The 17,596-nt window shown below is 45.1% G+C and overlaps 2 protein-coding genes and 1 pseudogene across 3 annotated transcripts; 1 reads left to right on the top strand and 2 right to left on the bottom strand.

The window, feature by feature from the left end:
* Nucleotides 1–1,109: 1,109 nt before the first annotated feature.
* On the bottom strand, nucleotides 1,110–3,956 carry LOC136466361 (uncharacterized; annotated as a pseudogene).
* A 100-nt stretch (nucleotides 3,957–4,056) lies between these two features.
* Nucleotides 4,057–5,345, top strand: LOC136545690 (protein CHLORORESPIRATORY REDUCTION 42, chloroplastic-like). 2 transcript variants are annotated; one of them, XR_010781132.1, is made up of 3 exons: nucleotides 4,057–4,769; nucleotides 4,851–5,092; nucleotides 5,210–5,345. XR_010781132.1 is itself a non-coding variant. In XM_066537684.1 (2 exons), the coding sequence occupies exons 1-2, from the start codon at nucleotides 4,480–4,482 to the stop codon at nucleotides 4,984–4,986; spliced, it is 426 nt and encodes a 141-aa protein (XP_066393781.1). In that variant the 5' UTR covers nucleotides 4,058–4,479; the 3' UTR covers nucleotides 4,987–5,202. The 2 variants fall into 2 exon arrangements, 1 of the variants encoding a protein (XP_066393781.1); XM_066537684.1 differs by lacking the exon at nucleotides 5,210–5,345 and having other exon boundaries at nucleotides 4,058–4,769; nucleotides 4,851–5,202.
* Nucleotides 5,346–5,548: 203 nt separating this feature from the next.
* Nucleotides 5,549–7,740, bottom strand: LOC136545682 (aquaporin SIP2-1-like). The gene is made up of 3 exons (XM_066537674.1): nucleotides 7,259–7,740; nucleotides 6,544–6,804; nucleotides 5,549–6,009 (listed from the first exon to the last, which is right to left on the bottom strand). Exons 1-3 carry the CDS (start codon nucleotides 7,571–7,573, stop codon nucleotides 5,836–5,838), a joined length of 750 nt encoding a protein of 249 aa, XP_066393771.1. The 5' UTR covers nucleotides 7,574–7,740; the 3' UTR covers nucleotides 5,549–5,835.
* Between the last annotated feature and the right edge of the window lie 9,856 nt (nucleotides 7,741–17,596).

Here is a 17,596-nt window from a genome sequence, read left to right as displayed (position 1 = left end):
TCAGCGATTAGAAGCCTCTCGAGACAAAATAAGCCCCCAAAGCCGCACGCTGCACACGCCGCGATAGGTGACACAGACACGATCCCAACCTCCGAGGCATATCGTCGTCAACGTAAGATGATATACTCCTACGTGCCTAGGAGTACGTATGATTTTGAAAATCTATTCCAAACACGGATGTGCTGGCTAGGGCAAGTCGAAGTGGATAACTATGAAAGAATAGGACGCCCGTGTCAGCATGACGTGGAGTCTTTCATTGTCCACGAGTTAACACCCTTTTTTTTGTCTCTTCGTAGGGCCTTTTACGCTAAACGCACTACAAATTGTGGATCGATAAATTTTAACCTCGGCAACATGTGTCGCTGTAAAAACCATCCATATTGAGCGAGAGACTTGCATAGACATTTTTCACCATGGGCAACTGCTCAGTTTAGGACACCATTTTGTTGTCTCTGTACATTAAAAAGAGTCTCTGCGTTCTAGTACTAATTGCAATCTCCCAGCAAAAAAGGGAAATGGATCCGCAAAAGAGAGACAGAAAAGGACCAGCATTTACTCATGGTCATGTAGCTGACAGTGGTGGGTCTGGAGTTCTGAACTGGGCCAGCATGCCTTTCGCGGGCCCACATGCGCTGCACAAAAGAGGCATGTCACATGGACCTACTAGAGTCCTGGACCCATGCAAACGGGCCCATTGTGTTCTGGACCTAGATGTCCCAACAAGATTCACTCAACAGTAGTATCAAGATGTTGCTCAAAAAAAAAAACAGTAGTATCAAGATTTACTCAATCCAGGATTCAACAGGGTAAATAGATGGGGAAAGCAAGAACTAGAGGCAGGAAGCAAGAACAGCAGAGCAGAGGGTTCTGTTCTCGTTCGATGCTTGCCTCCCACGATGCTGATGCTTTTGTAGAGGTGAAGCCCTCTTTTTCTGTCCTAGCCCGCTTAGCAGCCCGTCTGATGGCCTGTTGTTGTTGATTTTTAGTACTTCTCTGCAACTCTGCTGGTACTTGGTACTCAAATCATCCCCATGACAAGGATCCTTATAGAAAATCATTCGTAGACCAAATCAACTGAAACAGAATATACAGTACTGCTGTACTGCATGTCACTGGGAACAAATGTCTTCCCGGATACCTGCAGTCAAAATCAGTACCGCTATTGCAATTGCACACCAAACTACCACCAAAGTATTTACAATTGCCAGATGATGACATTCACAAACCATCATGTATCCGTAATTCCGTACCATGATGGTCCACTTTATATCAATGCACATTTGACACAGTTTAATCACAATAAATATTCCTTATTACTACCTTTTATAAGTGTCGCATACCTTTGCATGTTGAAAGGCTATGGTAGGTCAAAAAGCAAGTATTTAGATCTTTTTGATTCTTCACAGGGACATGACTTGTTGGATACCTAGATGACAATAGAAGAAAGTAAAATCATGGTCATTATTTACTTTAAGTGAATGTCATATATGTATAAATATTTCTATTTCAAGATGGAAAGTAAGTGATTATGAAAAGTTACCAAAAAACCGACATCCAACTTGATCGTGAGAGCTCTGCACTGCTGAAAGATGATAGGGAAGGACAACCATAGCATAGATCATACACCTAAACACAAGAGAAAAACTGCAAATAAGATCATAAAATATAGGGAATTTTATGGACCCCTAGAAAAATTCACATTTAAGTCTAACTCCACCTGATACTTTAGTGTTCTGCATGTGACTTTGCATAAAGAGACAACGAGCATGTTTGCTTGTGATTGTTGTAGCAACCGCTACGATTTATATGGTAGCATTCACTCAGCAGTAACTGTTGCCCCACCCTTTACAACCCAAGGAGACACAGTTATGGACTAGCCCATCCGTACCAAACACCCCCATCAACGTCATGACTTTTCCTCTTAAAAAAGGTGTATCTAGTGACCGTAGGATCAAGATCAAACGGGTTCATCCTTGCATTGTTCTCTATATATACGGCCCTCCCCTTCCGTCATCTCTACCTTAACCCTACTCACTCTTCTGCTGCCTCCACCCTACCCACATGTTATCTACCCAAAATTCCTTCAATACAGGATTGATCAATCAACCACCGTCTGCTACACCTATAGCCATCCAAGAGATAGATGATGGTGTCACTCATCATCGTCTCCCACGATGATTATCGTCTTCTTCACTTGCTACGGTGAGTCTTCCACCTCCAAAATCAACAACCTTTTTTTTTAAAAAAAAGCACCACTTGGTGCGGCCTTCACAAGAGCCCAGGTGTGGGACGGGGGATCGAACCCCCACTGGCTTGCTCCTCCCATGGAGCCTTCACCACTGGTCCAAGCCCATCTAGATCCAATCTCTTGTTTCCCACAATCCTTTAATTTCTCTCTGCTCCACTAGATCAAAGCTAGAAACACCATATCCCTTTTGTTGTGCCCCCATCTTGATCCAAACTCTTTGTTATGCAGCGCCTTTGCTTCCTATGCACTCGCTTGGACCCCAAGATAGCTATATTGTTATCGATGGTGTTGAACCTTGATCTAAATTTTGGTCCCCTCTAGCCTCAATTGTTTGTACACTTACGTTGATCCAAGCTAGCGACATAATTTCCACTGATGCCCGCCTTGATCTAGAATTTCATTTTCCCCAATCACTCTTTGTTGTCTTTAACAACCAGATCCAAGGTACCAACGTCATTGCTAAAGATATGTATACTTATTCTTCCTTATTTGGGAAAACAAATCTTGCGGTATGTAAATAGAAATATCTTAAATTCAGTAAATTATGTATGCTAATAAATTTCTCTTCCCATCTGATATATGCAGGGGGAGTTGTGCATGTAGAAAATTTGAAACATGTGAATGACATAGAAGTCGCTAGATATAAAGCTATTGGAGCTACATACGCTGCAAGAGGGTATCTTTCAAGTATTTAGAACCTGATTCAACTTATGAATGGACGCCAAACAAGGTATCATAAGTGGAGTGCATATCATAAAGTTTGTAAATTTTGGAAAACATGAATGTTGGAAGTTAGATCCGAACATAATAATGGGACTGCAAGCCTTGTCTACGAAAGGTATCCTTTCGTAAGGGGAGTCAGGTTCAAAATACTTGAAGAACAACTCTCCCTTGCTTTCAATTCCAATAGTGGACATGTGTGATGGTGCTTGATATCCATGAGTGTCCATCCTGTTTCTTGCACCATATTGGTTATCCTGATTGAATCTTCCATCATATAACATGCTGCAACCATTATGCCATCAATGATCATGTAAGCAACACTGGTACCATAAGCTTTTATTTTTATTTTTTTTCAATTATGTACAAAAGTTTTATGCAAATATTAGTACATGTATACCTGTGCGTACCTTTGTGAAGTAGGAACATTTGTCATGTTGGTGTACAATTGAATTGCCGAAAGATATGGCACGAAGTACTGGACCATTGTCTCATCCGGAGCGATGCACACTCAAGTACCAACACCACAGACGCTCCACTCATAGAACCTATTCCAAAGATCTCAACCTTTGACTCCATTTGCAATCTTTTCATAATAGCATTTTGACTGCAATTACAAATAAGAGTTCGATTTGTTTAGCTATCATATCTTTAGATTAAAAAAAGATGCATCATAGCTTGAGTACATCGTGTCCCTTGTAAAAAAGGAAAATTATTGGATTTCGTAGCTCTAGTGAATTGTTGTACATGAGACTATGTAAACACAAAGGTAAGCAAATGTCCGCTAATGGAGTGTTTTTTTAGTTTTTCCCGTGATAGTTTGAGAATGTGTGTGCGTTGTGTGTAATTGGGAACAGATGTCTTCCCGGATACCTGCAGTCAAAATCAGTAACGCTATTGCACTTGCACACCAAACTACCACCAAAGTATTTACAATTGCCGCATGATGACATTCACAAACCATCACGTATGATGGTCCACTGTACATCAGTGTACATTTGACATAGTTTAATCACAAGAAATAAACGAGAATCATATGTCTAATCGATGACTAGAAATTGGGTCGGTATCTTAGATGAGATTTTTCAATCGAATACATACATATTTCAGGATGACTGAACAAAGCACATACTCAACAATATCTCAGGACGAGACTGAACGGATAAGGAGATAACAAGGGAACAAGGGCAACGGGACACACGGCCACCGTTCACTTCCCCCAGTCGTTGGCGCCACCACAGCGCGCAAGCACGCACGCACTTTTCAATCAATCAATCAAAAAGGAAAAAAAGTCAGAACAGCGAGTACTCCATCATCTCCCTCCATCCCGTCAGAGCCACACGTTGAGCGAGGACCCAAATTCCATCACCACAATGCCCACAAACTTGACGCAGGGGTAGCAATGGCGAGGAGAAGCTAAACCACGCCAATCAGAGCGGCAGAGGCAGCAGCTAGCTGCTCAAACTTGAGGACTTACCTCTGTACTGTGCCTGTTCTTTAGTTGGTACAGGATGCTACACCCATTGCTAGCGGCAGTAACAGCTGCCGTCTCTTCGTCCTTCGTCTCACCACCGCGGCGAGTCCCAGCTTCTCCAGGTCCGGGACGACGACGTCCTGGTGGCTTCGCGGTCCGGGGCGCGCCGAACGGAGGTGGCGTGACAGCAGGCGCCGACACGAAGTCGAAGCTCAAGGTGGGCTCCCCGATCGTCATCCTCGAGGCTCCTGTGATGCTCAAGACCGCCGCGTCGGTGCCGTCGCTCCGGCACAACAGCGGTCAGGTCAAGGCCGGCGACGTCGGAAGGTACTACTACTAGCTAGTGCTCTAGCTAGCACATGACAATGAACTGTATACAGTGCCTTTATGCTGGTTTTGGTCGAGCAGGATCATGGCGCGGAAGCCCAAGGACGTCTGGGTCGTGCGGCTCGCCGTCGGCTCATACCTGCTGGACGGCAAGTTTTTCAGTCCCTTGGATTCTGACAACGGAGACGATGATGAGCCCCAGGCCCAGGATGAATGAATGATCTATGCTTTGACGGTTGGATCGCAAGTTTACTCACATGTCCATGCCTATGAATGATTGCAATTTGCATTGTAAGATTCATGATGTGTAACTTCTGCCGACAGTAAGTGAGCATGCATCGTATCACCAATGTAGAATTCTTGAAGTTTCACTCTCGATCGAAGTCTAAAAAGTCCTATGCGCATATGACATCAACTACCATTTGATTTTGAATCATCAGCTTCATTGAAGGGAAACTCAGTGCTACAGCGCAGTCAGATTTCAGAAAGGTTGGCATCGGACTAGTTCCCAATCGACGACTAACAAACAGTTTCTGGGGGTACCGGTCCAATACTTGATTCCTTGCTGATATCTCCTCCTCCCGCCGCCCCCCCCCCCCCCCCCCCCCCCCCCCCCACCAAAAAAAAAAAGAAGAAGAAGAAGTTGCAGTCGATCATTCATAACGCAGACTAATTCATTTCCCTGGAAACTAGACGAGACTGCAATTTCCGGTTATCAATAGACAATTGAACTGAAGATACTTTCAACAATGTTATGGAACAATAGCGTAGTCTGTGAGTCAACTCTAAGAAGATTTAACTTTCATATACTGTTTCCAATATGACAATGTCTTGAATGGAAGCCTGGAACAGGTATTTACAAGCTTCTGCATAAGCTAAGCTAAGCCAGATACAAGAAATACAGATCAAGGAGACTTCTCAGAAACTGACCACGATAGATTTGCCATTTCTTAGATTAGCTTCAAAACATTTCACCTTGTGTGGTTAAGATGAAATGAAGCTCTAGCTCCACAAGTTATCTGGCTAAGAAGATGGTATGAAGCTCTAGCTCTAATTCAAGAATAGTCTATTCCTTCTTGGTCTTGTTTTCATCTGCTTCTTGCTCCTTGATCTTCTTGGGTTTAGTTAAGTAGGTCACTGCCCATACTCCCAGCAGGGTTGCTTGCAGGGGCGCCAGCCAATATACCAGTAGGTGGTCAAATGTTGTATGATCTCCTCGAGCATACGCCCAAGCAAAAGCCTACAAGCACATACCAGAACATGCAATAATCAGAAAAATGAATTTGGATTTCTAATTTCAAGTATTACATGAACCAAGACAAACAATGAATGCCAGGTATTATAGGAGCAAACATTTTAACATAAAGCTAGTTGTCATAATCTACAATTACTGTTGCATAGCCTTTCACAGAACAAACTTTTTCAAGACTTCTATAACAAAAAAAAAATGCACAATACGCAAGACATCTTATAAGGCACACCATCATATAAACTGTTCCCCTGCATGATCCACTTGGCAAGTACAACATTGCATAATATTTGACAAGCCAAAGAGAAGAATGCATAACTCAATCGATCATAGTATGATGCAATAATACATGGGTATAACAGTATGCAGACTAGGAGGGCGTACGGAATGTCGGAATCATAACAAATTTGGTGCTTGTACTTTTCAGATTGTTTCAGTTTGATTCATAGGGAATAAGAGTTCAAATCCAACAAGGTTCGTTTGTATATCAAACATGTGTCATGCCTCACGTGTAGACAAACTTACAGATGCAGGGTTCATAATCCCTCCAGTTATGTCCGAGCTAAGGATATGAATTGTGTTCTTCCACATGCTCGTGATCCATGTCTTCATAAAGAAACTTTTCATCTCCTTCTTCTTCAGGGTCACTGACACCATAACAACACTGAAAGTTGCTAATCCTTCAGCTAACGCGCCATGATGAGCACCAACACTTAAGCGGGCTCCTTTACCCACATTAGGGAAAGTTAACTGAATGAGCTTTACTCCAAGAAGTGCCCCAATCACCTGATAACCGGAACGAATACAACAAAACTTAACAAACAAACACGAAGATCCATAAATAAATGCAGCCAAATGTCCATCACTGCATAGTGTGAGTTTGATACAGTAACAAAGTTTGACTTATGGAATCAGCCATGTTGCGATAAATGAATGTTACACTAGTATATATGGTAATAATAGCTAGACTTGGTGCGTTTTCTCTTTTTAGAAATACACTGGATTAGATTTGAGACAACCAAATTATATAACTAGTCATGGTGATCGCTCAGTTTCTTATCGAGTTCCAGTCTTTGTTGAATGTTGATCAACCACATTCAACCAAATTACCAGATGGTGTTAGTGTTATAAGCTTCATAGGTAAAATGCACACGATCGATTGACCGAAGACCAAATCCAGCAAATAGAAGCACGACACAGATCGCGATCGCGGATTCGCGGTGTAGTACAGGAACATCACCTGAGCTGGGATGCGCGCGAAGCCGGTGAACAGGTACACGGCGGGTCCGCCGTGGGAGGCGAGCGCAGCGGCGAGGACGGTGAGCGGGTTGTAGGAGGCCCCACCGGAGGCGGCCTCGAGCCAGGCGAAGAGGAACATGTATACGATGGAGAGCGAGACCTTGACGGCCTCGGCCTCGGGGCGTCCCGCGATGCCGAGCCCGCCGTACACGAGCAGCTTCACCAGCGCGCCCGCGCACACCCACGCGGCCGCCAGCGCCAGGTCGCCCACCACCAGCCACGGCCGGATGCGGGGGCGCGACGGCGCCGGTGACATGGCGGCCTCGGGTCGGGGTCGGAGCCTTGGAGGAGGGCAGTGGCCGTGCACGGTGGTGCGCAAGCTGGAGAGGGAATCTCGTGGCGGGGACTAGGAAGGAGGCCACCAAAGTAATCTGGGGGCGGCTCGCGTTTTATTCGCCCTCCCGTTGGTTGGAAGTGGGATCTACGAGAGCATGTCTCCTGCACAGCCACATGTTTTATACAGTTTTAACGCATTATTTTTTTTATATCATAGAATTAAGATCCAACAGCCTCCATACTTTTCTTATCTTTAGCCTTCTTCTACCTCCAGACAATCACAAATCACAAAATCACAAATCCATAGATCACAAAAAACTTTTTTTTCATGGAAGGACAAATTGGGCGTCCGGCGGGCGGTCCTCCGGCCGCACGCGTATAGGCGGAAGATTCGATAGCGACGAGGCCGAGGAGGTAGACCCGAACAAGGAGTTCTTGTCCAGCATCGGCGAGTCTGGCACGGATTGGACGTCGTGCGGGTGCCTCCCTGCACCGACGGCGGTAGCGAAGGCGGTAGGGCCGGTCGGGAGCTTCGGCTAGCTAGCGCGCTGGTCCTCCGTGGGAGCCGAGTTGATCACGCCGCTGCGGGAGTGCACGGAGAAGTCGTCCTCGAGGCCGAGAAGACGGTTGAAAAGAGAGGGAGAGAGAGAGAAAATCCATGTGTTTTTTTTATGCTAAAACACATGTGTGTTGTATAACATTTCTGGATCTAAAAAATGGGTGAGCAAGCCTGTCAGGAAGCTGACGGTCACTATTGGTGATCCGACAACAGGGAAGATGGGGTGATGACTAAGCGTTGCTGGGCCGGATTGGGAGAGGCATTAGTTGGCATGTTAGTCATGTCGGTTGGGCCCAAGGCCATGTAATCGGGGGTATATAACCCGAGCTCTGGTAGAAGGGAAGGCATCGAACCTGAGAAGTCTCATTCTGTAAACATTCAGTTACATTGCGGTTACATTCAGTTGCTACAATTCCATTGCATACAGTTGAGTTCTTCGTTTATCATCAATTGTTCTTCAATTACTCAGTTCTTAGCAGTAATCCACCAAGCTCACCATCAGGATTGATCCATAGTCTGACAATTGGTATCAGAGACCCGCGTTCCTTAGCCCGATTTTGTTCTTCGTCTTGATCGCGGTGGTAATTCCAGACAGCTGATGATTGCGAGTCATCGCTTCGGTGTCAATTTGTGAACCCGTAGGTCCGTGTTGTGGTTCACTGGGTCGGCGAGGAGCAGGGTTGGTGTGTTGCGGGTTTGTCCCCAACTCTAGCGCCGAAGAGGAAGCCCACCAAGTTTCAGCAAGAGATGATGAAATCCGTTGAGGATCTCTCGGCGCAACTGGAGACGATGTCGAAGCAGTTCGCTAGATTTCATAACATGATACGGGGTACGCTCGACAAGCTCGATGGTCTGGAGTCATGGAGGTCGACTATGGACAAGTCGCTCAGAAGTTTGCTTCAGAAGACCGACGACGTGGTGACTCAGGTTGATCAGACGACGTCGCGGCTGCAGGTGCTTGAGGCACCACCACCACCACCGCCGCCGCCTCCACCACCTCCACCGCCGCCGATGACGTTCCAGACGACGTTCCACAGGACGATGGATTCAAGGTCTTCCACGCTACAGCCTGGTCACCAGTTCCACCCTTGGCCGATGATTCCGCCCCATCGTCCGTAGCCGCCTCCACGAGCGCCACCGAGGTGGTTGGATCTCAATACTACACTGATCCCATTGCCGGGCGATGATGATAGGCCCATGGGGCACAACCTGTGATATGACCACCGGGATGATTGCGGTGGGTTCCCTGGAACTCACCCGCAGCACCCGATCACGGGTATGTACCCAAGACCACATCCTCCCCCTGCTCAGTTTTTACCGAGAGATTGTGATCGTGTTTCGCACTCACGTTCCCCTCCATTCCATAAGATGGAGTTTCCTAAGTTTGATGGAACTAATCCATGGCTTTGGCGCGATAATTGCGAGATGTTTTTCGAGGTGTACGCAGTGGATCAATCTCTGAAGACAAGGTTTGTCGCCCTCAACTTTAAGGGTGCAACTGCTTCTTGGCTGCAAACAGTATAGAGGAAGGGAAGAATCATGGATTGGGACCTTCTTTGTGAGTATGTGATGGCCAAGATTGATGGAGATCAATACCAAATTCTGTTGAGTCAATTTGAGCAATTACGTCAGTAAGGCTCGGTAGCTGATTATCAGATGGAGTTTGAGCGGCTTGCTCAAGGCTTGTTGCTCTACAATAACAACTATGATGATATATATTTTGTGACTCGATTTGTCTCTGGATTGAAAGAGGACATCAGAAGAGTCATTGTGTTGCACAGGCCAAAGAATGTGGACACGGCCAGTGCCTTGGCCCTCATTCAGGAGGAGGAATTGGGGGGATATACCCCCGGTATCCATAGGACAATACATAGGCCGCACCACTAGAGGTGGCCCAACCCATAAGATCATGGCCTACGGTGCTCGGCTCTAGTCAGCGTGCACCGCAAGACAATTAGAAGAACCTTGAAGATAGAGAAGGATCTGTTCGAATATGATAGATATCGTATTCCTTGTAAATACTTGCCATATAGCTAAATAGATCTAAATCTAACCGATTTGTAACCCTGCCCCCTAGACTATATAAAGCGGGCAGTGACCCCCCTCGAAGGCATCTTATATTCAATACAATCCAACGAAGACACATGATGTAGGGTATTACGTCGATCAGATGGTCTGAATCTGTCTAAATCGCTGTCCATGTGCCTTGTGTCACCATCTAGTTCCTGATCAGGCGCACCTCTACCAAACAATCTACCATCGTGGGTACCCCCTCGGTGGACTACCGAGTATCTTTTGTCAATAGTTGGTGCGCCAGGTAGGGGGTGTGCGCTTGATCCCCTGGCGCACCAGATGGCGTACCTGAAGATCAACATCCTTTGTGGCAACTCGGCTGATCGCGTCGACATCCTTCGACAACCAAGGCGCATCTTCGAGCAGCACGCGTCACCAAGTCTAGGCGCTGTTATCTCTGTAGTGACTGAGTCAATCGGCTACCGGTGGCCCAACAGATGGCAAGTTTGAATCGGCAAAGTAATCTAGACGAGGTTACGCCGCTCAAGCCATTCGCATATCGCCAGTTTGGTATTTGATGAAGGTCACTTCCCTGCACGACGTCAAGCTAGCCTCCTACTCCGCCTATGGGAATTTCATGATGCAATGGAGCCGGCTGCCGACAGAGCTAGCGGTGTGCGTGGGCCTGTACCACGTCAAGGCCGGTGCCGACTCCTAGGCTTCATCGATACACCAAGCCGCATCCACATGGGACTACGGGAGTCCTACTCCGACCCAATCAAACATGCACATGAGTCCTACAATTGGATCGGACATGCATAATGATTGGTTACCACGACATGCAAGCTAAGATACTAAGGCTTCACGTGTTTATGCATGCAAAGCATCTACGTGGGGGATAGTTTCCCTCGGTATGTACGGTTTTCATCAATGCAAGCACAACACGTCTGCTTGCGCATCACTACACCTGATCTAGCCCTTATTTAGTTGCCCAAAGTTGGCACCGCCGGAATCACAACAGCGCACTGTAGCGCTCTGTAGCATTTCGTTTGGATTTGGTAATACTTGTCCAATCGTTGACTAATTAGGCTCAAAACATTCGTCTCGCAAAGTACAACCAAACTATGCAATTAGTTTTTGATTTCGACAACATTTAGTACTCCATGCATGTACCGTAAGTTTGATGTGACGGGGAATCTTCTTTTTGCATAGTGCCAAAGTTTGGATTTTGGGGTAACTAAACACACCCCTACAAGCCGTGAGCCAGACTTGATAGTGAGCCACCTGAGCTACCAAACAAACCATCAAGTGAGCCGCCTGGACTACTTACTCTGACCACCTATCGCGTTGCAATGATGATCGCCGCAAAGAATGGCCCCGTGACAACCACGACCGTTGCCATGACGACAAGCCAGAAAGCTCAAGGGCCGGGCAATTTTGTCAACGCCGACCAGATAACGCCATACGCCACCGACAAGACATTCTGTCTAAAGCTAAGTCATGCTTTAATATTCTTCTAAATATTCTCCAATCTTCATATATCGCCATGATATTTCTCTGAGCTATTTTCTCCATGTTCGTTCTCCAAGCGATTTTCTTTCATGTATACCATCTTAAATATGACATACAACTAAGTCTAAGGCAAATCCCCGAACAGTCATGTTGATGCTCGAATGTTCCTAGAGACGGCCCTATCTTCGGCTTCTTCCTACACGTGTACGAGCGCCTACCCTCTATGTTTGGGGTGGTCGACAACGCCTCCTTAGCGACGCCCTGTTCTTCCTACACGCACACAGGCTCCATGCTTTGTGTTATGGTTAACAGGCTAGCTAGGGCTGGAGACTCAGCTACACACTAACTGCTCACCAGCTAAGCTAGGGACTCCTTGGTGTTTGGATTGTTCGTCACTTCATCGTCGACCAGTTGGTTGGGTTGCTCAGTGCTCGATTCTTCACCAACCAACTGGTCAGATTGTTCGTTGCTTCATCACCAACTAAGCTAGGGACTCCTCGATGTTTGGATTGTTTGTCGCTTCATCGCTAGCTAAGCTAAGGACTCCTCGATGTTTGGATTGTTCGTGCAAGAGTTGCCAGCTAAGGCTGGGGACTCCCTTGGCGGCCGGGTCTTGCTATGTCTCATCGGTGTGCTATCAAGCTGCTCCATGCTGTTTGGATTAGGGTGCTGATCTTAGGCAGCACATCTGAGGTCTTGATGCGCGCATGTTAGATGATGTCGGCAAGCTTTTAGATTTATTTTCTTTGACCCTGCTACAAGATTCATTTTTCATCTTCCAGCAGGCTCATGAACTAAGTGGCTACACTTCACCTAACAGTGAATGTAGTGCTTATTTCTTGATTTACCCTCCTTATTAACAGAGTCTAAGTGGCTACACTTCTTCTAAGTAGAAGAATTTTCAAAATTTATCTTGAGCCCCTTACATCCTTCTAGCAAGCCTTACTTGGCTAAGTCTGAGGTCTCCTAACCAGTTAAACTGGTTGGCATTAACTTTCACTGCCCAGGTCACCAATTAAACTGGTTGGCTTCGACTTCCACTGCTCGGATCACCGGTTAAACTGATCAGCTTCATGTCAAAGTGCTCAGACTTGTTTAAGACAGCGTTGCTCAAAGGATACAAGGCGCTCGGGGACTAGCTATGGGGAATATACCCCTTGGTATCCATAGGACAAGACATGGGTCGCACCATCAGAGGTGGCCCAGCCTATAAGATCATGGCCTATGGTGCTCGGCTCTGGTCAGCGTGCACCGCAAGGCAATCAGAAGAACCTTGAAGATAGAGAAGAATCTATTTGGATATGATAGATATTGTATTCCTTATAAATACTTGCCATATAGCCAAATAGATCTAGATCTAACCGATTTGTAACACTACCCGCGGACTATATAAGGCGGGCAAGGACCCCCCTCAAAGGCATCTTATATTCAATACAATCCAATAAAGACACATGATGTAGGGTATTACATCGATCAGATGGCCTAAACCTGTTTAAATCGCTGTCTCTATGCCTTGTGTCACCATCTAGTTCCTGATCACGTGCACCTCTACCAAACAATCTACCATCATGGGTACCCCCTCGGTGGACTGCCGAGCATCTTTTGTCGATAGTAATTGAATAAGTCAAAGAATAAATTCCTTGGCAAGGATTATTACAGGACAAATTTCAAGGGAATGACTGACAAGGCCAAGAACATTGAAGGTGAAGCAACCAAGCAAAGGCCATAGAAAGCTGATTCTGAGGACAAGTTGGCTTCTCTGAAAGATTTTAGAAAAAGAAATGGGTTATGCTTTAAGTGTGGGGAAAAATGGGGTCATAACCACAAGTGTCCTGCCCAACTATCACTGCATGTGATTGAAGAGCTCTTAGATGCCTTACAGGATACTGAGTCTGAGCTAGACTGTGATGAGATAGCCGAGGTGGAGGAAACAGTTTTGGCTGTGGGCCATTCTGTACAGACTGAGGGGACTAAAAGAAGAATAATGAGACTATGTGCTATGATTGGGAAATTGCAGGTGCTCATTTTGGTAGACTCTGGTAGTGTGGGGTCCTTCATAATTCAACATCTTGCTAATCAGTTAACACTACCCACCAGTGAGTGTGAACCTACTTGATATGTGGTAGCAGATGGCAGCCCAAGATATGTGGCAAAAGGATTGAACATTTGTCTTGGAGTTGTCAGAGGCATACTTTTGAGTCAAATGTTGGCATCCTTCCCCTCAAATGCTTTGATATGATTCTAGGATAGGATTGGTTAGAAGCCTCTAGTCCTATGTGGGTGCATTGGGGCAAAAATATGATGACGTTTACTCACCAAGGGAAGAGAATTTTGCTGTAAGGTCTCAAACCTGAGGTGGATCAGTGCCCCCCATGTGTCTGAAACTAAGCTCAAGGGCTTGTTAAATAGACAGGCACTTACTCATTGCATTCAGTTCCAATGTGCTTCTCATGATGAAGTTGAGCATGAGCAGCCCAGCTCTTCTAAATGTGTTGTTGTACTTCAGGATACAACATTGCCTGCTAATATTCAGAAGTTGTTAGACCTATATGAAGATGTGTTTCAGACACCAACTTCATTACCACCACCTAGACCATTTGATCATCAGATTCATCTTATGCCTAGAGCTCAACGAATCAACATCAAACCATATAGATACTCACCCACTCAAAAGGATGAAATAGACAAGCAACTTGCAGAAAATACTGCAGAATGGTATTATAAAACCCAGCTCTAGTCCTTATGCATCACCTGTACTGCTAGTTAAAAAGAAAGATGTCCCCTAGAGGTTTTGTGTGGATTACAGGCATTTAAATGCTCAGACAATAAAAACAAACATCCTATGCCTGTTGTTGAAGAACTGTTGGATGGGCTCAAAGGTGCTAAATGGTTTACTAAGTTGGATCTAAGAGCTGGATATCACCAGATTTGTGTGGAGGCTGCTGATACTTATAAGACTGCATTCAAAACTTACAGTGGGCTTTATGAGTTCTTAGTGATGCCATTTGGCCTAACTAATGCTCCTGCAACTTTTTAGAGTGTCATGAATCTGATTTTTGCTCATCTTCTCAGAAAAGGAGTGTTAGTATTCATGGATGATTTCCTCATTTATTCAACATCACTTTCAGAGCATATTTCTCTGCTACAACAAGTCTTTGACATCTTGAGAGCAAACCAGTTCTATGTCAAATTGTCTAAGTGTTCATTTGCCCAGCAAGAGGTTGAATATCTGGGTCACACAATCTCTAGTGTTGGGGTATCCACTGAAGCTGCAAAAATTTAGGTGGTTGAGCAGTGGCCTGTTCCAAAAACTGTGAAGGATCTTAGGGGATTCTTGGGACTCACTGGATATTATAGAAGGTTTATCAAACATTATGGCCTCATCAGTAGACCCTTGTCTGAGTTATTGAAAAAGGGGTTCCATTTGTCTGGACATCAGTGACTGAATCAGCCTTGCAACAGTTGAAACTAGCTCTAGTTCAAGCACCAGTTTTGGCCCTGCCTGATTTCCAAAAACCTTTTGTGCTAGAAATAGATGCTAGTGATGTTGGTTTTGGGACTGTTCTAATGTAGGAGAATCATCCAATAGCTTACTTGAGCAAGGCTATGAGTGGGAAGAATCAAGCACTATCTACATATGAGAAGGAGTGCTTGGCTATAATCTTGGCTGTTGAGAAATGGAAATCTTATCTCCAACATCAGGAGTTTACAATAGGAACTGATCATAAAAGTCTCTTGCATCTCACAAAACAGAGGGTGACATCTAAGATACAACAGAAAGCTATTTTCAAGTTGATGGATCTTCAGTTCAAAATAGTATATAAACAAAGCATTTCAAATTTGGCAGCTAATGCCTTATCCAGATGTCATGAGGCACCCATAGTCTGTGCAGTATCTTCTTTATATATTGAATGGGTAGATAAGATAAAGATGGGCTATCCTGATGACCCTCAAGCTGTCAGGCTATTGTCTAAATATCCAACAAAAGAACCTTAGTTCAAAAACTTTACTGTGGAAGATGGCCTGATCAGGCAGCATGGTAGACTATGGTTGGGGATCAATAAGTTAGCTCAGCAACACATCATTCAAGTAGTACACAGCTCTAGGGTGGGGGCCATTCTAGTGTCCTTCCTACTTATCATAGAATTAAGCGGTTGTTCATCTAGCCTAAGATGAAAGATGATATTCAGACATACATATAGCAGTGTACTGTATGTCAGCAAGCAAAGGTGGATCATATAAAGTCATATGGACTTCTTCAGCCACTACCTATTCCAGATCAGGCATGGAAAGTAGTGTGCATGGATTTCATAGAAGGGTTGTTGTTGGTATTTATTTACTTGCCACTTGTTTTAGTAGTCACCTAATATATATCTACATCTCTTAACATTACTTATCGAGTTGTCATCCCTAGTGATGATGCTAGAAATGCTTGTTGGTATTACGTAGCATTACTACTAGAATAATACTAAATAGTTCTTTATTAATTTATGTGACTAGGAGGAATATATAGATATGAATGAAAAGGAATCTATAAGCGTACAGATAATTATACCATTGTAGCACTTCACACGAGAGTATTCCAGGTATCGTTATTTATATTTTTACCACAGGGAAGGTCTAGCATGGACAAGTATTGATAACTTATACTATTGATAGAAAAATAAACCATAACCAATATTCTACTCATAACAAGGGTAAGTCATAGGTTAAGATATATATATGTATATATAAAGTATTGATCAATGATAATGATAAATCACTCAGAGTACCTCTTTCTATGGCATTAGCATGGTCAGGTAGAATATTAGAGGAATAATTCCTAAGTAATTCTTAATTATAAGTCAAAGCATACATTGATTAGTGTAATTACACCTAATAGTCATTGCTAAGATCATCTTTATATCTACACATAAGGGATATTACTAAGGGAGATTAAGAACAGAGCTTGCCCCCCTTCATAACTAGATCCTACGTGCTACCTACATCAGGGAGTGGACAACAAAGGACTTAACGGGAGTGTCACATCCACGATCTACCACATGACCCAAAATATAGGGTGCATTTATAGGTAAACAACGTATAAGCACCACGCATACATAATGTCAACCACACACCCATGGATCCTTAGGGAGAGCGCTATACGAACATATGCATGAATATGATGATAATCCAACTATACTAGGTATGTAATCAAGGGTTAATTGGATCTGTGCCATTATAACTTTGTCGTTTCTGAAGAACGCCATACTATTTGTCTATTTTGAAGCATGCCATTATAATTCTTTGTTTCTCACAAATATGCCACTGAATATGTATGGATACAGTCTAGGCCTAGCTGTAAGCGTATACAAAGACGTATACTTCATCTCCCCTATCACTAACACGTAGGCCCCATATGTCATCTTCCTCCTCCTCTTCTCAGAATCTCTCTCTCCTGTTCTCTCTCTCCATCCCGAGCGCTAGGCCGCCGTAGGTCACTGCCTCCGTGGGTCACCCATGGTGATGGCTGGTGCCACCGCGCGTGGGTCGCTACCTCCTCCTCTCCCGTCTATCCCCTTTCCAGCTCTGCCTCCTCCACACCGCCCTCTCCACCGCCACCCCCACCCTTGGCCCCACCTCCACTATCGCTCCCCCTCCATGGCACGAGCTCCTCCTCAAGCGCCTCCGCCTCCGCCACCTTAAGGATGCCTCATCCCCTAGCGTCTCGAGGCCTACCTCGAGGGTCATAGAGCGAAGCTCGCAGTAGGGGAAGGGGAAGAGGGTCGATGCCACCAAGAGCTTCGAGGAGCTCGACCTCGGGGAGGAGGTGATGGCCACGCTTGAGGAGATGGGCATCTTCAAGCCACAAGCAACAGCAGCAGCACATGCCCTCCTTGCTCTAGCACCTCCACCAAGCACCACCTCTGCCATTGCCAG

This window comes from Miscanthus floridulus, chromosome 1 (genome assembly GCF_019320115.1).
Source record: "Miscanthus floridulus cultivar M001 chromosome 1, ASM1932011v1, whole genome shotgun sequence".
Taxonomy (NCBI): Eukaryota; Viridiplantae; Streptophyta; class Magnoliopsida; order Poales; family Poaceae; genus Miscanthus; species Miscanthus floridulus.
The sequence above is the reverse complement of the archived record's forward strand: the minus strand, read 5'-3'. Positions and strand labels throughout refer to the sequence as shown.

What these genes read in the sequence shown, in the direction of transcription:
- LOC136545682 (XM_066537674.1), bottom strand. Translation starts at nt 7,573, where the DNA reads ATGTCACCGGCGCCGTCGCGCCCCCGCATCCGGCCGTGGCTGGTGGTG. An exon ending in TCGCGCGCATCCCAGCTCAG is followed by an intron (nt 6,805 to 7,258) that starts GTGATGTTCCTG and finishes TCCGGTTATCAG; the next exon opens with GTGATTGGGGCACTTCTTGG. An exon ending in GGATTATGAACCCTGCATCT is followed by an intron (nt 6,010 to 6,543) that starts GTAAGTTTGTCT and finishes ATGTGCTTGTAG; the next exon opens with GCTTTTGCTTGGGCGTATGC.
- LOC136545690 (XM_066537684.1), top strand. Translation starts at nt 4,480, where the DNA reads ATGCTACACCCATTGCTAGCGGCAGTAACAGCTGCCGTCTCTTCGTCC. An exon ending in AAGGCCGGCGACGTCGGAAG is followed by an intron (nt 4,770 to 4,850) that starts GTACTACTACTA and finishes TTGGTCGAGCAG; the next exon opens with GATCATGGCGCGGAAGCCCA.